Source organism: Callithrix jacchus, chromosome 17, assembly GCF_049354715.1.
Source record: "Callithrix jacchus isolate 240 chromosome 17, calJac240_pri, whole genome shotgun sequence".
Lineage (NCBI taxonomy): Eukaryota > Metazoa > Chordata > Mammalia > Primates > Cebidae > Callithrix > Callithrix jacchus.
Window position 1 is genome coordinate 16,611,477 of NC_133518.1, and position 22,801 is coordinate 16,634,277.

At 45.2% G+C, this 22,801-nt stretch overlaps 1 protein-coding gene across 1 annotated transcript; it reads right to left on the reverse strand.

Moving 5' to 3' along the window:
- Positions 1 to 1,426: 1,426 nt before the first annotated feature.
- CLDN11 (claudin 11) lies at positions 1,427 to 18,515 on the reverse strand. The gene is made up of 3 exons (XM_002759389.7): positions 18,088 to 18,515; positions 14,104 to 14,268; positions 1,427 to 2,975 (listed from the first exon to the last, which is right to left on the reverse strand). The coding sequence occupies exons 1-3, from the start codon at positions 18,311 to 18,313 to the stop codon at positions 2,743 to 2,745; spliced, it is 624 nt and encodes a 207-aa protein (XP_002759435.1). The 5' UTR covers positions 18,314 to 18,515; the 3' UTR covers positions 1,427 to 2,742.
- Positions 18,516 to 22,801: the final 4,286 nt, after the last annotated feature.

The following is a 22,801-nucleotide window of genomic DNA, read 5'->3' on the forward strand; positions in this document are numbered from 1 at the left end:
GAGATAGGGAGGGTCCTCCAATGTAGTCACATGACTTTGATCCTTACAAAAACTGCGTTATAGCTAAGCAAGTATTTTATTAACATAAAAATTGTCTTCTGTGGTCTGGCGCTGTGGCTCACACCTGTAATCCCAGCACTTTGGGAAGCTGATGCAGGAGGATCACTGAGGCCAGGAGTTCCACACCAGCCCAGCCAACACCAACATGGCAAAACCCTGTCTCTACTAAAAATACCAAAATTAGCCAGGTCTGGTGGCATGCACCTGTAGTCCCAGCTACTTGGGAGGCTGAGGCACAAGAATTGCTTGAACCCAAGGGGTAGAGGTTGCAGTCAGCCAAGATCGCACCACTGCTCTCTAGCCTGGATGACAGAGCAAGACTCCATCTCAAAATAGCAAACAAAAAAAAAATTGTCTTTTATAAGTAATTTAGAAATAGTTTCCACCAGGTTATAATGAAAACTACACACATGTCTGCAAAATGATAGCCCAAATTGGTATTTCCAAAGAGGAAACATTTGCCAATTATTACAGTATCAGCTAATGCAATTAGAATTTTACTTGGAAGAAATCTGACAAAACAGATTGTAACGTGTTTTCTCAGACCAGCCCAAAACTTGACAGAGTTTCTGGAATAGAAAACGAATAAAAATCAACTCAGTGTGTCTGTCCAAAATGTCCAAGCATCTACACGTTTGAATGAAATGTATTTAAGTATTATTACTTAAAGATCCAATAAAATAGGTTTCTTTAATTCTCCTTTTACACCTAGCCAATCAATTCCTTTGCTAAGTGTTCAAAGTAGATGAGGGACATAAACTACATAATACTGAGAACTTTGTTTCTGATTGCTGCCCATTGATCGCTGAATGAAAGATGCCATAAAGTCATCCCGCTTAAGAAGCCTAGAGAGGGCCGGGCCCGGTGGCTGACGCCTGTAATCCCAGCACTTTGGGAGGCCGAGGTGGGTGGATCACGAGGTCAAGAGATCGAGACCATACTGGTCAGCATGGTGAAACCCCGTCTCTACTAAAAATACAAAAAATTAGCTGGGCATGGTGGCGCGTGCCTGTAATCCCAGCTACTCAGGATGCTGAGGCAGGAGAATTGCGTGAACCCAGGAGGCGGAGGTTGCGGTGAGCCGAGATCGCGCCATTGCACTCCAGCCTGGGTAACAAGAGCGAAACTCCGTCTCAAAAAAAAAAAAAAAAAGAAGCCTAGAGAGCATCAAGGTTATGTTTTCATGACCACAAACTACCACCACGACACAGTGAATCAAATATAACTTTTTAATTATCCAAGGCAATGCAGAATCACCTGTTCTTGGATCACTGATCAAGTTCCCTATAAATTACCAGTAGAGATTAATGAGATTTTTTTAAATCAATAATGATACCTCTGGATACAACAGAAGATTGAAGCCCAGTTTTGCAGACAGTCTGTTATTTTATTGCACAGATTTCACTTAAAGAATAAAATGCACCATCAGTATTTGGAGAGTCTGGGGTCTTGGATGCTGATATACCATCAATGTTTACACCCGTAAATCCAGCAGTACAATTTATGTTAAACAACATGGCTAACGATGCAAATAGAGAGAAAAGTGGGGGAAAGCTTTAAAAAAGTGTTAGTTAGAAGCACATGAAGACGTATGATTAAAAACCGCATCAAACAAACCTGAAATCAAAAATGTGGTGTGGAACATCAGTTAAAGTTATACTCACTTGTACTGTTATTTATTGCAAAAAGTCTACGTGGTTCATTTCCTTCATATTGATGAATCGAGGATTTCAGGAAAACCATGGTTATAAAAATGATCAATCTTGAAAAAGTATGTACAGATAAATGTAAAATCACAAACTAAAAAATACCCTATCCCTGGCCCTCAACTTACAAAAGGGAAACTCTCCTGTGGAAAGGAAGTTCCACTATTCCCCTCCCTCCCCCATCCCATGTCCCCAGTGCTATCTTTTTCTGTCTCTGACAAGTAAATGAACTTAGAACTGGAGAGTACAGAGAAAACAAAAGGCATCTTTATGAGGCTCCCATTGTCATCTGTATCAGTTTGAAAAGTGTCTTGGCCGGGTGCGGTGGCTCACTTCTACAATCCCAATACTTTGGGAGGCCGAGGCAAAGGACACCTTGAATCCAGGAGTTCAAGACCAACCTGGGCAACATAGGGAGCCCTCCTCTCTATAAAAGCACTTAAAAATTAACTGAATGCGGCGGCGGATGCCTGCAGTCCCAGCTACTTAGGAGGCTGAGGCACGAGGATCACTTGAGCCCAGGAGGTTGAGGCTACAGTGAGCCATGATCACACCACTGCACTTCAGCCTAAGCAACAGAGTGAGACCCTGTTTAAAAAAGAAAAGTGTCCTGTGTTTCTCTTCCCCACCCCACCTAACTCAGTGATGTTTGCAAGACATTTGAAATTTAAAGAAACAAAATATATATAATATATTTTTTAATAAACAGCAAATGAATGGCCAAGAAAAGAGCTAACAGTGGGCAACACCATGAGAAAAATGTATGGGCATTATCTGAGCTAGAGATTTCTTTTAAGGCAACCAAAAGATGGGGAAAAGGGGAGAAGTGAAGACTACAAAATGCCAGACAGAATGCTTTTCTAGACCTTTGGCTTTAGAGCCTGGCAGAGGAGTGGGCTTCCCCCGACTGCGACGAGCAAACCTAGGGCCCTGAGCCCAGCATCACAGCACCTCTGTGGGCAGCCAAGCAGCCCTTTTATACATGGGCACTCTTGGCATGAGTCGGGGAGCTGGAGCCCGAAGAGTAGTAGAAAGGGTTTTCACCAAAGGACTGGGCATCTCCAGCGCAGCAGACAATGACACAGCCGCCCACGAGGCACAGCACAGCACCGATCCAGCCTGCATACAGGGAGTAGCCAAAGCTCACGATGGTGGTCTCACGGTGGGCACACACAGGGAACCAGATGGTGGCAACAATGGCGCAGAGAGCTGGAGAGACATGGAGAGGCCGTGACTGGGGACACCCATCACACACCAAGCACGTGGGCAGGCCCACTCACTCCACATACACACACTTGCGGCTTCCAACCAGCTCCGAAAAGCTCCCTACTCACAGCTCTGCTTCCTCAACACGGAACCAAAGGATAGCAGGTTCTGTAGAAGAATCTGACTGCTGAGTTCTTATTTTTTTCAGCAAATAGAAGAAACAAAATAATTCCAATGTAAAAACCTAGAAATAAACCATTTAAGTCCAAAACAATTTATCTGTATTTACTTGTATATCCATATTTTATATCCATAGTTATAATTCTATTAATATACTTACCTAATTGCATTATAAGTATTGCTTTACATGTCTATTTATCATTCTAAGCTCGGTTCCTTGAAGGTAGGGGCCATGCTTTATTTATGCCTACCTTGGTACCAGGCAAAGAATATGTGTTCAATGTAGACCAGTTGAATGACTGAATGATCTGAGCTATTCAAAAATGAGAAACAAGATGGCAGCCACCTCAATTTTCCACTCTATTTTCTGTTTGGTCAATTCACATTACAAAGATCTGGAGAAAGTATGAAATTTCTCTTGGTGTGGGGAATGTTGCTAGAAGGAAACGCAGTTCCAGTTAAGGCTTCAAGTGTGTATTATGCTGTTCACAATCACAAAATCCCAACACACAAATGAACAGTCCTTGGAGTAAAAGAACTCGCCCATTCAAGGCTCAAAATGGTAGAACTTTACTTATGGTCTTGCACCAATTAATCTAATCTTCATTTTGGTTTTGATATTATGGAGTAAATAGCTTATATATCATTTAGTTTTTCACCTCTTTATAAGCAAAGTAACAAAACATGGGTAGGCAACAGCCTATAAAGACTTTTTTTTTTAATTTTTTTCAAACTTCTGGACCACCACTGTCAAATAAAGTAGCCACAAGTTATATGAGACCACTGACCATTTGTCAAGAGGCTAGTGAGATGAAGAACTGAGTTTTGAATTTTCCTTAATTTTAATGGCCACATGTAGCTAGTGACTACTTTAGACAAAGTAACTCCAAACCTCTGTAAGTTGAGATGGCACATTAAAGTTGGCAGATATCAAAATAATAATAATAATAACAATTAGGTTTCCAATTATTAACCATAAAAGCCATCAACAAATTCAAGACAGAATACTGCACTGCCAGTCTGATGTTTGCCACCCAGGGTACTCTTTATCACCACTTTTTTTTTTTTTTGAGACGGAGTCTTGCTCTGTGACCAGGTTGGAGTGCAGTGACGCAATCTCGGCTCACTGCAACCTCCACCTCCTGGGTTCAAGCAATTTTCCTGCCTCAGCCTCCCAAGTAGCTGGGACTACAGGCACGCGCCACCACACCCAGCTAATTTTTTTGTATTTTTAGTAGAGACAGGGTTTCACCGTGTTGGCCAGGATGGTCCCGATCTCTTGACCTCGTGATCCGCCCGCCTCAGCCTCCCAAAGTGCTGGGATTACAGGCGTGAGCCACCGCGCCCGGCCTATCATCACTTTCAACTCAGCAAGCTTTTTTCTAATTTCTACTCATGGTGAGTGGTTTTCTAACTTACTCTCTATGCCCACAGAGAAGAAATATAATTTAACATAAGCAATCAAGTCTAACAGCCTTGTATATGAGTTCTAAACGGAAAAAAAGATTGGTCTTACCCATTTTGAAAGACCTTTGAAACAATCTCATTGCATTTGTGTTGCTTGTAACATAGATTTTTATTGACAATAGGTTAAGCCCACCCCCACAAGCTGGGTATAGATATACATAAAAAGATATTATTTCTATCCTTAAAAAGAATAGCTCTCAGGAGGAAATGAGAAGGAAGAGAGTTAATTTGAAAAGCTATAAATTGCCCAGATTGGCTTTCTAACAGCCCAAATTCACTCCATTAATGATTTATAAATTAAGAAGCTAAAATTGGCCACACACGGTGGCCCACACCTGTAATCCCAGCAGTTTGGGAGGCCACAGTGGGAGGATCACCTGAGGTCAGGAGTTCAAGACCAGCCTGAATAACACGGCAAAACGCGGTCTCTACTAAAAATTACAAAAATTAGCCAGGCACGGATGGTGGGCGACTGTAATCCCAGCTACTCAGGAAGTTGAGGCAGGGAGCACTCCCTAAACCCAGAAGGCAGAGGCTTCAGTGAGCCAAGATCATGCCACTGCACTCCAGCCTGGGTGACAGAGCAAGACTCTGTCTCAAAAAAAAAAAAAAAACCTAAAATCTATCCATATGCTAATACTTCCTTTTTCTTAAAAAGTAAGCACAGTCATTACAGCTTCTATAATATTTTCATAGAGATACCAGGAGAAGATGTATTTTCCTTCTGTGACTAGAACGTTCAAGAAAAGCAGTGTGTACCTGAAACCTCCCTTTCTAGCCCAGGACTTTGAAAACCTCGGATGCAGGGGAAAGTCTTTTTCTTTCTCTACTTCTGGCACGGATTCCAAATCAGACACTTTCGGAGAATTGCTTAGCTATTATCAGAATCTCTACTTTCAGCAAGACACTGAGAAAAACCTTTTGCTCTGTCAGGACAGGGGACTGAAATCCTCTTCTAGAGTGTTTCAGCCAGAGAGAGCTGTGTAGATTTTCCATAGCGATATACAACCTACTTACACAGCTCTAAACCTCAGGTGGGCATTCGTTCTGCTGCGGGCAAAAACAGCAAGCCAGCAAGGGTTTCCCAACACCCAGGCTTGTTTAGAGGAAAAAGAAGGGAGTGAAAAGCTGAATTCTGCAGGGAAAAATATTTAATTCCAAAACAACTGATATGGTTCAATCTAACCAATCTTTCCTACAATTAACTGGTTTCAAAACAACTCAGTGTTCAAATCAAGATTTAAATTTTTCAACCATACTTTGTATTTACGCATATAGCACATGTGCACACACATGCAGGAAAGCATTCCCCACATCCAGTGGAAACCTAACTTTCAGATTTAGTTCAGATTTTATAGAATAGAATAAGACAAGAAACTGCCTCCAAATTCATTTGATTGTTCCTTAAGCAAATAATAAAACAAGAGTATCTTCACACAGGGAAATAATCAGGCTCAATATCCCAAAAGTAACCATCAGTCTTGCTTTTGAGTATTTTAGGGATTTTGCTAGATTTTACTCCAATATAATTCATTAGAAAAAGGGAAAAATCAAGCTGGCATGATGGCTCATGCCTATAATCTTAGAACTTTGGGAGGCCAACGCAGGTGGATCATTAGGTCGGGAATTCGAGACCAGCCTGGCCAACATGATGAAACCCTGTCTCTACTAAAATTACAAAAAATTAGCTGGGCATGGTGGTGCATGCCTGTAGTCCCAGCTACACGGGAGGCTGAGGCTGGAGAATTGCTTGAACCCAGCAGGCAGAGGTTGCAGTGAGCCAAGACTGCACCATTGCACTCCAGCCTGGACAACAGAGCGAGACTCCATCTCAAAAAAAAAAAGAAAGAAAAGGAAGGAAGGAAGGAAGAAAAGAAAGAAGGAAGGAAGGAAAGAAAGAAAGAAAGGGAAAGAAAAGAAAGAAAGAAAGGGAAACATCAGAAAAAGGTCTAAACGTGTCATGCAATAAACCTCCATAGGGATGGATGAGTGATCAGGGGAGTGTGGATGGATGGATGGATGGATGGATGGATGGATGGATGGATGGATGGATGGGAAGTAGTCTCATTTCAATTATATCTTTTGCTTCATACACACCAAAACTGACGTCCAAAGTCATAAAACCTTATTGTGACTTTAACACACTTAAAGTCGCAAGCTCATCATTGACCTCATTAAAGATTTCCTTCTTTTATAATTCATACAAAACAAGGTAAATGAGTGCCAGCAGGCTCTTTACTTCCTAGGAGACAAATGAACCCTGGGTGGAATTCCTGTGGCTTTCAAAGATGAACCGCATCAAAACCACTAAAAAATGACAGACTACCACACAACATGAAAGGAAATGAGAGGCTCACTGCAGTGACCTTCAATTGAACTCAAAATGGAAATCGTTTAAAAACTAAAAAAGGAGAATTTACTCAATTTCAGCAATGGTTTCACGGGCGAAACGGATACATTTTCACCAGTAAAGTTAAAAATGCAAGTCAAACCATTACTTAACTTAAAAAAATGTGAAATAGTAATAGAACTGGCCAAAAAAATATTGTCTTTCTGAAAGACATAAAAGGCCTGATCGTTTTGTATTTATTTGCTAACCCAAAAAGATGAGTGGAAATGGTTCTCTCTGTTATTTTGGAAAAGCAAGAAAATGTTTTTCTAAAAAGTCAGTTACTTATAAGATCAAGAAAATTGAAGAAATACAAAGGGAATTTTTGTTCTTTTTCTTTTTACATCATCAGAATTTATTTTTAAATTAAGTCTCTAAAAACAAGACGGTAATTTTAGCACTCAGACTTTGCAGTCTCCTCTTTTACCTTCAGAAGATGCAACAGTTAACTACACAAGGTGGATGGTGCCATTTGTTGCTGGAGAGCAGAAAGTAAAATGAGACATATTCTTAGCTAAAAACGAGAAGGAGGAGGAGGGGGAAGAGAAGGAAAGAGAAAGGGAAGGGAGAAGAAAGCTTCACTATATAAAGACAGATCTATCTAAACGTGGCCTCTCAGAAGTAGAATTCCTTGCTCTTCAAAGAATAAAATTGTTTGCCTCTTTTCAGAACAAGTTTCAAATAACGCAATACAACACATTCTTTAACTGATAAGATATGCCTTGTTAGAAACTAACGATGTTGGTGACATCACCAAACAGAAAATATTTGGGAAGTCCATTTTAAAGCAATGAAATGTAAGTGTGGCTTTTAATCCCTTTAGAGATGAGATGACGCATGGTAATACACGGAGTTAAATAAAATCGATACAGGTGTGTTTGACTTTGGACATAACAACTGAGAGAAAGAGAGACAGATAAAGAGGCAGAGAAGGACAGCAGCAGACACTGACATTTCTTCCTCTTTCCAACAAACCTCCCTTTTTCTTTTTTTTAGGTATGGTCTCTGTCGCCCAGGCTGGAGAGCAGAGGTGAATCTCGAGTCACTGCAGTCTCGTTTTCCTTGGGCATCGATACTCAGCCTCCCAAGCAGCTGGGATCACAGATGCACACCACCAGGCTGACCTAACTTTTGTATTTTTAGTAGAGATGGGGTTTCGCCATGTTGGCCAGGCTGGTCTCGAGCTCCTGGGCTCCAGCAATGTGCTTGAGTCAGCCTGCCACAGTGCTGGGATTACAGGCGTGAGCCACGGTGCCTGGCCCCAGTGAACCTCCTTTTTCAAGCTTTGTCACTTTCCACTGAAACGACTTCTTTTTTTTTTTTTTGAGACAGTCTCACTCTGTCACCCAGCTGGAGTGTAGTGGCACAATCTCAGCTCGCTGCAAACTCCCACGTGGGTTCAAGCAATTCTCATGCCTCAGCCTCCCGAACAGCTGGGATTACAGGCACCCACCGTGCCTAGCTAATTTTTATATTTTTGGTAGACATGGGGGCGGTTATCATGTTAGCCAGGCTGGTCTTGAACTCCTGGCCTCAAGTGAACCGCCTGCCTTAGCCTCCCAAAGTGCTGAGATTACAGGCATGAGCCACTGTGCCTAGCCCTGGAAGAATTTTAAAAGCATCATTTCTAGCACAAAGCAAAATTGTCATTAAAATCATTTAAATTATTCTGACTTCTTATATTAGTAATAGTGAAAAAAAACTTCCTTGATATATTATCTAAGATTTCCTTTAAAAAACTCTGAAGGCTGGATGAAAAGGAGAAGTGGAAAGATGAAGCATATATTACAGTCATGAGTTGATCACTGCTGAGGTTGGGTTCACAGGAGTCTGCTTTACTATTCCACTTCTTCTACACAGGTTTGAAACTTTCCACAATGAAAACATGCTTAACGAGGCCGGGCGCGGTGGCTCACACCTGTAATCCCAGCACTTTGGGAGGCCAAGGTGGGTGGATCACGAGGTCAAGAGATCGAGACCATCCTGGTCAACATGGTGAAACCCCATCTCTACTAAAAATACAAAAAATTAGCTGGTCATGGGGGCGCGTGCCTGTAATCCCAGCTACTCGGGAGGCTGAGGCAGGAGAATTGCCTGAACCCAGGAGGCGGAGGTTGCAGTGAGCCGAGATCGTGCCATTGCACTCCAGCCTGGGTAACGAGCGAAACTCTTGTCTCAAAAAAAAAAAAAAAAAAAATGCTTAACGATCTCCTTCGTTTAACATTTCATAATGCATTGAACACTATCTTCTGCAATCAATACCGTTATAACATGTGACCTAAGTAGCAATTAACTTCAGCTTTCACAAATGAGCCAGTTAGGACAACAAGCAATGAGATTTCTAAGGAGTTATTGGTTGGAATTATATTAATTTGCTGGTTTTTTTAACATTTGAAACTTGGCCAATTTTAAGTTTTTCTTTTTCTTAGTTGTCATTCTCTAAAATGTTGACTTAAAAAACATAGCTTCAACCATCAAATCAATGGAATATTTCAGTATGGTATTTTCCTGGCCTGATTTCAACGTTTTCTCTTTATTTCTGTCCCATCCTGCATTATCTTTTCTTTCCCTAAACCCTTTTTTAAAGCCAGGTTTTATGTTTATTTGTTCATCAGTTTTTAAAAATCACAGAATGCAAAAGCAAGAGAACTCGGAAAGCAGTTAGTGCCTCCGATTTTACTGATGAGGTCATTTGAAGCCACAATCATACTAAAATGCCACATCATTCCACGTGAAGATTTACGTAGATTAGGGACTTGTTTATATAAAGCTAATACGTTTGGAGGACGATTTCTCTAAATGTTCTATTAAAGTTCTGAGATGGAGGGCATCACTTTTTATTTCAAATACCCAAGGGTTCCTTTTCTCTGCAGGATATCTGGTAGATATAACATGTGCATAACAAGCTGAATGGCTCCCACATTTGGCCCCACCCTTTGTTTTACTGCAATTTCACTATTAACCTGAAAGCTCAAGATTTAACACTTTTTCCCCTATAAATATAGTTCCTGGGGCCACATTTTTAAAAAGGAAGAAGAGAAGACATAAGGTTTCCACTTAGGAAATACACTTCCTTTCCTTCCATTCCCTACTTCATCCTCTGAAAAAAACACTCAAACACAGTACTTTTTAATGTATATCAAGGTGAGAATTAGACTAACTCAGAACTAAGATTTGAGGTTTTCAGTAGGGTAGCATAATGCGGCTTTTGACAGTGGAATAAGCAAAAAAAACTTTGATTCCTACACACTGGTTTCTACAAAGTAAACAAAAAAAATTGTCCATTAGGTCAGGATACGAGGTGGTATTTCCGGAAAAAGGTTTTTGTCTTTGCTCACCAGTTAATGTGTGAAGGTGACCCTACAGAAAGCAGACATGATCCAGCCAGACATGGTGGCTCACGCCTGTAATCCCAGCACTTTGGGAGGCTGAGGCAGGCAGATCACCTGAGGTCAGCAGTTCGACACCAGCCTGGTGAACATGGGGAAACCCCATCTCTACAAAAAATACAAAAATGAGCCAGGTGTGGTGGCACATGCCTGTAATCACAGCTAGTTGGGAGGCTGAGGCAGGAAAATCGCTTGAACCTGGGTGGCAGAAGTTGCAGTGAGCCAAGATTGCACCACCGCACTCCAGCCTGGGCAACAGAGTGAACCTCCGTCTCAAAAAAAAAAGAAGGAGGAGGAAATTAGACATGATTGGAAGAATACCCAGCTGCTCTCTGGGTTAATTTCCTATTTCTGCTAACAAACAATAGCAATAATAATAGCAACCATTTACTGAGCACTTACTATGTGCCAGATACTAAAATAATTTTCACACATAACTTCACTGTTCTTACCAACCTGAGACGTAGGTGTTATTGTTCCCATTTTATGGACGGGAGCAGAGACATTAAGGAGCTGCCCTAATTCACATGGCTGGAAAGTAGTGGATTGCAGATTCAGCACAGTTGGATCTGACTCCAACTGATAAGACCAAACAATTCAGGGCACAGGCACCTCCTGCCTTGGCAGGGACTCTTGAAGAGCCACAAACAGATTAGCCTCAAATCCACCACAGATCTGAGAGCCTGCTGCTCCCGTGCTCCGCATCTGGCTTTAAAAGCAACGGGCTCCTAATTCTTCCTCCACAGCAGAAACCAAATCCTCACACCACTAAATGTAACTGCTGAGAAGATAAAGTTATAAAATGGACATAATTTTTTTAAGCTTTCACAAAAATAATTACAGATTTTCAGGGTCAGGAAGAACTGATTTTAATTAGCAGTGTTCACAGTTCCCACACCAGGACTAGCTGGGGACACTGTGTCCAGTTCCCAGGTCTCCGAACCCCAGGGGTGCCTCATCTTCTTTGGTCGAATGAGGTGTTTGCTCAGCCCCATTCAGTGACCCTGAGGATCCTGCACCCGCCTAGCACCTAGCGCTGGCTTCTTTGGGGGAGTGACAGAAAGCAATCCAGAGTAACACAAAGGGAGCCTTCACTCTCCCGTGCTCCTCCCACCATTGCCAACAGGGGAAACAAGGCACTTGGGGCTCCGTGGTGAGAAGACTTAGAGGAGATCAGCAGGTGCCGCACTTGAGACAATGAGCTTTACATTTCCAGAGCTGGCTCGGTCCAGTCAAAACAACGTCCAACCCAAAGGCAGTGATGGCCCACTGAGAAACAAATCCCAACGGGAGCAAAGCAGACAATATCGGAAACGCAAGGCCATAAAAGGGCAATGAGGGGGCTCCTGGTCCCATCCAAATGGTGAGTGTCCAGAAACGGGCAGCCTCCTTGGGTAGGGTCAGATCGCTCAATATCCAGTTTCACTCCAGACAGGCGAACAGGGACTGAGGGACCCGCCCGCCCCCCAGCCCCACCTCACTTTCTTCCTCTGTGCTTCTGCCTGTCTACGTCAACTCACTGTTACAAGATAAAAAACAAATTTAGCTGGGAAGTGTCAAACCACAGGTTGCTTTTTTCTTTAATATCCCTGATCATTCAACTGAACGATTCTGTTGTTTTTAGGATTTTTTTTTAACTATGTATACTTTGCTTTTATCTCTCTGTTATCCAGAGTTTGTTTTCATGTGTTCTCATTTGTGGATACCTGTGACACTCCTATGGAAGGCCAGAATATCTAAAGATGAGCACCCCACACAACAGATCCACCTTTTGGCTCTGCCATCCTTAGAGCCCGAGAGCCTTCCGGGGCTTCCGTGAGGAAGCGAGCAAAGTAACAAACCGCGTGTGTCTAGGAGGAGAAGGGTTTCCCCTGGATTCCGCAAACCCAGCTTACTTGGGAGCTTTGGCTTTCCTCTTGGAAAGGGAATCGGACACAGATCTGACCTCCATAAAGCACTACAAGAGGGGCCCCTGTGAGTTAGATAAAGAAGCGGATGCTGATTGTGTGTTCCATGTGGCACTGGCACACAAATTCTTTGTGACTGGAACCAAAATTTCCATATCTAGATTTTTCTCTGGAAATTACAGTGGTCTTTTCACTCCTGTTAACACACATATGTACACACACACACATACACACACACACAACTTCTGGCTTCACAAGCCCCTGCAAACCTCTATCCCTTTGCAATCCTGGAAAATGGTGCCCCACCTCTCACGTCCCCTCACTTTCCTGGTGTCACTGTGACTGTGAAATCTCCAGATGGGAGGCACCCATCACTAAATGGTATCAACCCACACAGATCCCCAACCCCTTACCCTTACCCCTCAAATACATGATCTGATATGCCAATCTGGGGGTATGGATTTCTTGCGTTAGAAGAATGTGATTTATAGCTAATCCATATCCAGACTAATTTCTCCTCACTGATATGTACACTTTGCAACAAGAGTTGTTATTCTTAAAATTCATATTGTCTACTAGGATTTAGAACGTGCTAATGAAACTAGCATCTGAGAAAAAAATGGAGAGAAATGAAATCACTGAAGAGAAGAGAGCTAGAAGGACTCTCCATAGTTGTTAAATGAAGCCCTCTATGTGCAGGTATAATCAGCAAAACCAAAAGAGCACATGCCACTTCCTGTATCTGGACTGTCCCTCCCCTCAATTCATGACCTGTCCACCTCCTCTTCAAGTCTTAAGGCACATTGCTGAGTTCTTCTGCTCTGGAAACTCATCCAGTCCGGGTTCGCTGCCTTCCCATGTATATGCACAGCCTATCCTACATGAGCGCATACCACACTCTATTGAGGTGTCCAAGTGCACTCAAAGCAAAGACAGCCTTTGTTCCTCAGTGTCCCCAGCACCTATCCTGGTGCCTGGCCCACATGCTCAGGAAGGCTTGCTGAGTAAAGGATGGAGCCATCACCTTTTTGTCTAACCACCCTCAACCCCCGACTTTTTTCTTGCCATCCTCTTCACTATTCTTTCTTTCTTTTTTTTTTCCAAGATGGAGTTTTGCTCTGTCTACCAGGCTGAAGTGCAGTGGCGCCATTGCAGCTCACCACAGCCTCCGCCTCCCAGGTTCAAACGATTCTCCTGCCTCAGTGACCCCCCTCCCCACCGAGTAGCTGGGATTATAGGCATGCACCACCATACCTGGTTAATTTTTCTATTTTTAGTAGGAAGGAGTTTCACCGTGTTGGCCAGGCTGGTCTCAAACTCCCAACCTCAAGTGATCTGCCCACCTCTGCCTCCTTCTTTATCTGTTAACTAGGTTATCAGTCTTGCCTGCATATAAGCATCACCTGGGAAGCTTTCAAAAAGTATCTTTGCCTGAGCGGACCCCCAGAAAATTCTGATTCAACTGATCTGCTGTGGGACCTGGGCGTAGGCATTCTAAAAGGGATTCCACTGTGAAGAATGAGAAGGCTTCCATCTTCCAGGTCTTTCCCTTCGCTTTTTCATACCTTCAAGATCCTCTTTCTCTTTTTAAATTTATCTTCATGTTCAGTGGCTCCCAGAGACACTACTTAGCCCTCTGCGCAAACTGCGCATGAACACAAAAAGATACAGACAGTGAAGCTCCACCCCCAACTGGCTTCCTTTCACATTTCCCTTGAACTTGAGAAGGCAGCAACCACAAGATCTGACATTGATCAGTCTCCCTCCTCGGTGGGGTACCACTAAGAAAGCTGTCTTACCCAGGAGAATGAGCAAGACGCCAGCCAGCTGGGCCCGCCTGTACTTGGCCACACCGGGCTCATGGCCCATCCGGATACAGGGAAGAACAGTCAGCAGCAGCAAAATGGCTGGCAGACCCAGGACCGAGGCAGCGATCATCAGTGCGCGGCAGGCCTGCACGTAGCCTGGGAACGAGAGAGCAGACAAGAGGGGTTAGACCACGGTTCTCTTGCTTCCTGGGCCCTGCCTTACAGGATTTCAGCACCATCTCCCTTCCTCCCTCTTGGCCCATTCCAGGACTTAGAAGGTGCTCAATGTTGACCAAGGTCACTAGGCACTTTTCAGCCTTTAAAATAACTCAGCAAGAAAAAAGGGGGCTGGAGAGACGAAATGGGGACCCCTAGTTTAGGCCACTTGGCCAAGCTTCCAGGATGGAGGGGCCAAGAGTCCATTTCACACCACCCTGTGAAAGTTCAGATGAAAACTCAAATCTCCCAAGAATCATTTTGTGAGGGCATCTGTTGGTTCCAGTCTGCTATTGACAGCTCTGCCTGTGTGACCTTGGGCCAGTTACCTAACCATGATGTCCTACTTTCTGCATCTATAAGGTAACAATAGGCCAGGCACAGTGGCTAACACTTGTAATCCCAGTACTTTGGGAGGCTGAGGCGGGCAGATAATCTGAGGTCAGGAGTTCAAGAGCAGCCTGACCAACATGGCAAAACCCCATCTCTACTAAAAATACAAAAATTAGCCTGGCATGGTGGTGTGCACCTATAGTACCAGCTACTTGGGGAGGCTGAGGCAGGAGAATCGCTTGAACTCAGGAGGCAGAGGTTGCAGTGAGCCAAGATCGAGCCACTATACTCCAGCCTGGGTGACAGAGTGAGACTCTTTCTCAAAATAAATCAATCAAGCAATAAATAATGAAGTATCAATAATAATATAATAGTACCTACATCTCTCTGATAAAATTCTACTGCAGATTAGGTTAGCAGTGCTAAAAACAGTGCCTACACCAAATCCTCAAAAAAGGTTACTTGCGATTATTGATGTTCTTTGTCTGTCACGGTGCAGTGCTTTCATCTCCACGTTCCTTAGGTGATTTTCTCCTAACCAGGTGCTTTCATTCACATTGGCTATGGCCCGAACCCAGACTAAACTGAGACTCAGGCTTCTCTTTGCTATCTCCCCAGAAGCTGCTGTCCTCCCTGCCCCTAAATGCTTGGGCTCCATCTCCTGCCTCACCCACAGTGCCCTGGGCATCTTCCTCAACTGTCCATAATTGCTTAAAAGGCATCTCTCCAGCCCTCAGGGTTCCTGGAGGGCAGACACCTGCCTTGGTATTCACGGAGTTAACACAGTGCCCACCACAGATCATGGAAACAATTGTGAATCAAGGAATAAGAGAACTGAAAAATAGAAGAGTAGAGCAAAGCTACATGAACTTTATCCTGTCAAGTAAAATGCCAAGTAAAAACTTTATTAAGAAACAGATTACAATATGTGTCACATTTATTTAGACTAAATCTGACATGATACTGGGAGAATTTCACAGACAAATTTGTTTCCCTTTTAAATATAATGTTTCTCATTAAAACACTCTCCCTCCTCTTAAAAAAAAAAAAGAGGAGGGGTGGGGGAGCATTTATTACTCTCCCTTTTTTGCTTAGAAGGAATTAGAACTAGCGGCCTGGGTGAGACAGAGTTCGTAGCCTCACCCAGAAACTAGTCCGACTTCTGCCTCGCCCACCAGGACCCTCATGTGCACAAAGGCCTAACTTCAACGCTGTCTCTTAGCAAGGTACGTTTTGCCAGAATTCAGACTTCTCAAGGGCGCTCCTAGCACTGCCCATCTCAGCTCCTTCAGAATTAAAGATAATCAGTCAAGTATCTACCGACTTGAAGATCTCCAGAAAGGAGCTCCAGGAAATCTGAGGCCCATCCCCTGAGCCAGCACTATGCCCCAACACCCACACAAAGGAGGCAGTCAACTGACAACACAGGTTCTGAAATTCATGGAACTAGCTGTCCACATGCTACAGTGCCAAGGCCATGTCCGGACACCAAAAGATGGGGACTGAGGACTGTTCCTGCCTCCACCCAAAGTGTGAGGGAGGGGAACAGCAGAAAGGACAACCCCCACCAATATGCACTCCCCTCTGGAGGGCCTTTGTTCTCTGAAAACAAACCACTTGGCACTGAATGCTCAGTAAAGTTAATTTCAGAAGAAGGAAGCAAAGGTAATTTTATGCTTCAAAGATCCCTGCAAATACCATGCCCAGCTTTTAATAAAATAGCATAACTACCATTTATGAAGTATCTACTATCTCAAAGGAGATTACATTTCTTATTTCATTCATTCCTCAAATAATCGTGAAAGATGGGTGGTTTATCTGACTTTAGCTTTTCAAAGAAGACAACCGTGGTTCACTGAGGCTCGAAATTTGTACCGGGTCACCCCGATTGTGAGTCCTGGAACCCGGAGTCTGGCCAGGTCTGACAACACCAGCATTAGCCACAGCTGAGTCCAGATCTGGGTTCGCTGACCTCTGGCCCTCTGAAAGTTCAAAATGATGGAAAGCATAGCGTAAGGCAAGCCAAGCAAGCCCTGCCCGCAGCTACCCTGTGCCAGAGCCCATGCCAGGTCCAGAAGAGGAAGTAAAGACAATAACAGGACGCCATCTCTATCTTCAAGGAATTTAAAACGTAGTGGGAGAACTTCACTCACGAACAATCAACAAAAAAAAACAAGATAAAATGTGCCTTTGTGGGGATAAGAGCCAAGTACGCGGCACAAGAAGGAAGGAAGGATTCCGATTCCAACCACGAAGACTGGAAATAGGGGGTGCTTGGAGGAGGCTTAAGGGGCCAGCAGAGTCTTACTGAATGGCGGCTTCAGGAACAGGTTTCTCTGCATCTTAAGGAAACCGGGAAAATCCCTTAAGTGAGCACAATCCACGAAGGTTGGGGGACAGAAGGCCACCTTGTAGGGGCCGGGGCAAGGACATGCCTTCGAAGCAGGGCAGAGATTCCAGCAGAAAACCAAGGGGGTGCCAGCTACCTTACCCTTGCCCAAATGGCTCATAGTTTAAATCTAAATTGAGACTGTCGTCCAGAACGTTTCCAAAGGACACATGTGAAGATGGGGCCCCTGGCCCGGGCTGGGCTGTCAATTTTTACCTCCTTCCCACTCTGAGACACAGCAGGAGGAGTGGCGGCGAGCTACCCTCGGGGCGCACTCCTTGTCTCCGCAGAGGAGTCTGCCCCCCAGAAGCGCCCGGTCGCCCCTACCCAACCCAAGCTGCGCGGAGCGGGAGCCAGGTCACCGCAGCCCCGCGGTCGGACGCGCCCACGGCAGGGGCGGGAGTTTCCGGGGCAGAGAAGATGGCCCTGGGCACGTGCGGGAACCAACCTGGCATTTGCCAAACCAGGCAGCCCGGAGACCTCCTGGGACGTGAATCGCCTAGCTGCTGGGCGGACAGAGCTAGGAGGGCCCTCGCCAGGCCGGCGCGCCTCGCTAATCCCACGAGGACCGGAAAACGGCCTGAGATTGGATTCTCCGGCCAGCTTGTGTTACACGCTCCTTCTCACCTCTGTGGGCGGAATCTAACGCGAAGGCGCTGCGCCCTGGGGGAGGCCGGGCGGGAGCGGGAAGCCCTCCTCCGGGAAGAGGACGGTGGAGGGATGCGGGCTGCGGCCGCGGTAAAAATCAACGCGGACTCAGTTCTGTTATGTGTCCCAGTTTGTTAACTCTCAAGGGGAGAGGGCCAGCGTTACCACCGGCCGAATTGCCACTATTATCCCAAATTCCAGATAAGAATACTGAGGCCTAGAGAAGTTCGGGGCTGCCTAATTCTTCTACAACAAGGTGGGACTAGGGATGTCAAAAGCGTACCCACAGGTCTTCAAGCGCCCCAAATGTCCCTGTGACCGCCGTCTAATACCCCGCTCTCTACCCAGGGCATAAGGGTTTGGGGCCGCCGCCAAGGTCGGGTCCTTACCCGGCAGGATGAGGATGTCCACCAGGGGCTTGCAGTGGTACAGCCCGGTGGCCATGACGCAGTCGGCCCACAGCCCCTTGGAGCCCAGCTCATCCAGCTTGCGGCAGGTGGGGATGGTGTAGCCGCAGGTCACCACCCAGTCATTGGTGGAGGTGGTCACGATGACGCCGATCCAGCCCACGAAGCTCGTGACGAAGCCCACCACCTGCAGGCACGTGGCCACCATGGTTCGCGCCAGGATGTCGCCGCGCCTCGCCGCTCACGGCTGTGCCTGGGCCCGGGCTGGACGGAGCCTGCCCAGGTACGTTTCCCGCGCTCGCGAGCCGCTGGCGGGCGACGGCCCGAGGCGGGACACTGGAGGCTGCGGCGGGCGCGGGAGACTGCGAGTTCCGCGGCGAAGGGCGCACGGCGGGGACGGCAGCGCTGCTGAGCAGCGCGCCCCCGCCCCCTCTTTAAGCCCAGCGGCCCCGGCCTGAGAGCACCAATCGGCGGCAGTCCCGGGTCGGGCCGGCCAATCGCGGGGCGGGGCCGGGAGGGGAGCAGAATAACCTTTGGGGGGCCATTGGGTCGCCCCGCCCAGCCTCGAGCGCAGTCCCCCGACGGAAAGTAAAACAATTCCACCCAGGTCCAAAGAAATGGAGAGCTCAAGGCGGGCTTGCGTTTGGAGCGAGTTCTGCTTTGCTGCGGCTGGTTTCCCGTTGCCCTCTCTCATCTCAGTCTCCGGGTCCTCCTTCCGCTCCGTTCCTCCGCTCCTCCCGGCTCGCTCCTTCTTCCCTGCTGCGAGCACTCCCCAGGGCGCCCGGTACAGTCCCCCGACGACCCAGGACCGTGACCGACTGAAGGGTGCCGTACGGACAGGCGCGAGGCATTCAGTACACACTGTTACCGGAAGAAAGAAAACGATGCTTTTCAGCGGCAACCGCAGCCATAACGACTGACAACAATAGAAACTCGCGTGTATCGAGCTGTGTTATATATTATGCAGATGCATTTTACACTCATTAGCTCATTTAGTTCTCATAACAGCCTTTGTGGTAGGAACAATTGTCCAATTACACATACTAGGCTCACCCCTGTAATCCCAGCACTTTGGGAGGTCGAGGTGGGCGGATCATTTGAGATCGGGAGTTCCAGACCAGCCTGGCCAACGTAGTGAAACCCCACGTCTACAGAAAATACAAAACTTAGCTAGGCGTGATGGTGCACGCCTGTAATCCCAGCTACTGGGGAGGCTGAGGCTGGAGAATAACGAACCTGGGAGGTGGAGATTGCAGTGAGTCAAGATCGGGCCACTGCACTCCAGCCTGGGTGACTGAGTGAAACGCCATCTCAAAAGCAAACAACAAAAATTACACGCACTAGCCATAGAGAAGCAGTACGAGAAGGTTAAATTGCCCAAGTTCACTCCGCTAAGAAGGGGTAGACACCATGAGCCCATCCCATTCCTCTCATGAACCATTTCTGGGAAACTGCCCTGATTATTAGTCTGAAAATTCTTTTTTTTTTTTTCTTTAAGTTCTGGGGTACATGTGCTGCTTGTGCAGGATTGTTACATAGGTGTGTACACACACGCCACGGTGGTTTGCTGCATCCATTCCCCCGCCCCCTGCATTAGGTATTTCTCCTAATGTTATCCCTCCCCAACTGAAAATTCTTAAAGGGCTCATGTGTCCTATTTCTGACACATTAAAAGCTACAGCAGACTTCTCTGGCTCATTGCAAATAAATTACTATCTGTACCCCACCGAGAAAACTGCCTAGCCCAAAATGAGCGCTCTGAACGTGTAAGCTGCCGTCATCACCATCACCATCGTTAAGCCACCATGCATGCAAACAGGCCCCGTTATCTGCAATTTTTATCAGATGGGGAAGTCCTCCTTGAGCTGTACTTACATTAAACAGCTTTCACTCCCTTTGAAACATTTGGCTTACCTTATTTTCTTTTATCCATTCCCTTGGACCACTGCCTCCTCACCACTCTTGAGACTTAAAGGTGTGAGAATGTCAGCTCGGCATTCTAACATCTAAGATACGGACCATACATCACAGGTACTGAGCTTTCCCAAAGCCAGCCCTAATGCTGGTTATCAGTGCAGTCATCATCACCATGCCAGGAAAGCCTGGACTTGAGGAGACATTTCCCTGGTGACCTCAAGGAAATCAAGTGCACAAACAGAAATGCTCTTGTAATTGATAGCAGAGTGCCAAGTACAAGGGTCTCAGTAATCACCCAGGAAGCACAGTGACTAAGAATGCAGGCCAGCAGCCCAAGTTCAAATCTTGGCTCCATCACTTGCTGATTGTGGGACCAAGTTACTTCATCATTCTTGGCCTCCTTTTCTCATTTGTAAAGTGGGGATAAAAATCATACTTACCTCATAGGTTTTTTATTATTATTATTATTCTGTGAGTTATTAGGTTGGTGCAAAAGTATTAAACATAATGGCAAAAACTGTGATTGCTTTTGCACCAACCTAATAACATATATTATGATAATATATATGCAGAACTTAAAGTAACATTTTGTACAAAGTACGTATTCAGAAACCCCTAGCTAATACCATGCTTCAGAAGGCTTGCTTTTGGGTTTTGTTATTGTTGTTGTTGTTTTGGTTGGTTGTTTGATTTTGAGACAAGATCTCACTGTGTCACCCTAGCTAGTTCAGTGGTGTGATCACGGCTCACTGTAGCCTCAACCCCTGGACTCAAGTGATCCTCCCACCCCAGCCTCCTGACTATAGGCATGAGTCACCATAGCCAGCTAATTTTTTATTATTATTATTTGTAGAGACAAGGTCTCACTATGTTGCCCAGGCTGGTCTTGAACTCCTGGGCTCAAGAATTCCACCAGCCTCGACTTCCAAAGTGCTGGGATTACAGGCATGAGTCATCACACTTGGCCTGATTTTGCATTCTTATCTATCCTCCCTATATTCATTGATTTCTGGAAACTATTTCATGGCAGTATGTTCCTTTTTTGAGTGATCCATTATGTTTGGGGGATGGTTTACCACCAGGGTCTATTAACTGAATGTTTTCAGATGTTTCCCTATGACACTTTTTTGAATGGCCTTTGTGCTGAATAAAACATAAAACCCAAACAACATCAACTTATTGCAAAAGCAATCATGAAATCTTCACTCTTACACCTCCATTAGAATTTGACATTCTAACCATGAAACTTCAACCAATCAGAATTCAATAATGCCCAGATCATCCACAGGTCACACACACAGCATATAAAACCAGATTTTAGAACTCAGGCACTAAATGGTTAAAAAAAAAAAAGTTGCCAAGTTGTTAAGATTGCTGTCTTGGACTGGGACCTCCTAGGTTCACATTCTGTCTTCACCACTTGAGCTGGCCCTTCACCTACATGACCCTCACGTTCTTCATGTACAAAGTGAGATAGTAAATGCCCCTTAGGGCATGGTGAGGATTAAGTGAGATCATTTATACAAAGTACTCAGCATAGTGCCCAGCACTGCTGGACACTCATTAACATTAGCCACTGTTAGAATGATTTGTAGGCAGCATAGATCGACTGAAAATAGAAGTTGTCAGGCCTGGTGCAATGGCTCACGCCTGTAATCCCAGAACTTTGGGAGGCCGAGACAGGTGGATCACCTGAGGTCAGGAGTTCAAGACCAGCCTGACCAACATGGAGAATCCTGGTCTCTTAAACAAATAAAAAAAGAAAAGAAAAAAGAAAATGGAAGTTGTCTTTGGTAGAGATACAAGCTAAGTAATTAGGTTATTATTGTTATCCAATGAAAGAAATTATAAAACCAGTGTCTGATCCATTCCAGCATAGATATACAAAAGGCCACTTGAGGAGGCCACAAGATGTAACCTGTGTGAATTCATTTTTTGCCCAAGGTAAAGAGAGGGCTTGTCCCTTCAAAAGGAAGGCAGGAAGCCATGGAAGCAAAGAGAACTGGAGGCCAAGAGGCAGAGAGCTGCAGTGGGAATCCTTGACTGTTTTCAGTCTGTGGCTCACAGACTCAGGATGCAGTGCCATTAGAAAGGCTCTATAGGGTGGGGAAGTCCCTCAAGCTATCTTAGCTGAGACTTTCACTAAAATCTTCCACATTGTGGCCAGGCTCAGTGGCTCACACCTATAATCCCAGCATTTTGGAAGGTGGGTAGATCACCTGGGGTCGGGAGTTTGAGACCAGCCTAACCAACATGGAGAAATCCATCTCTACTAAAAATACAAAACTAGCCAGGTGTCGTGGCACATGCCTGTAATCCCAGCTACTTTGGAGACTGAGGCAGGCAAATTGCTTGAACTTGGGAGCGGAGGTTGCAGTGAGCCAAAATTGCACCATTGCACTCCAGTCTGGCAATAAGAAAGAAACTCCATTTCAAAAAATTAAAATAAAATCAGCACATTGCTTGGCTCTGGCTCTCCTCCCAAACCCTCTTTGTGATTAAGACCTAATATTAAACTGATATTAAACCTGATACTAAACTGATGTTCTGGGTCTGCCACAGTCTCAGGTACCCTTTAGTTGTAAGAGTCAGTCTCTCGGATAAAACAGCCAGTCAACATCAAATGGCAGCAACCCTAAATTTAAATTGACTAAATCCCCCAATCAAAAGACACAGCCAAAACCCAATGGCATGTTACATCCAGAGCTGTTTCACAGGCAAGGATACACAAAGACTCAAAACAAAGGGATGGAGAAAGATTTACCAACCAAATGGAGAG

Bases quoted from the DNA above. Each gene is read 5' to 3' on its own strand.
- CLDN11 (XM_002759389.7), bottom strand. From the start codon at position 18,313: ATGGTGGCCACGTGCCTGCAGGTGGTGGGCTTCGTCACGAGCTTCGTG. The intron at 14,269-18,087 runs GTAAGGACCCGA...TCTCGTTCCCAG, and splicing joins GGACATCCTCATCCTGCCGG to GCTACGTGCAGGCCTGCCGC. The intron at 2,976-14,103 runs GTAAGACAGCTT...ATGTCTCTCCAG, and splicing joins CGTCTTGCTCATTCTCCTGG to CTCTCTGCGCCATTGTTGCC.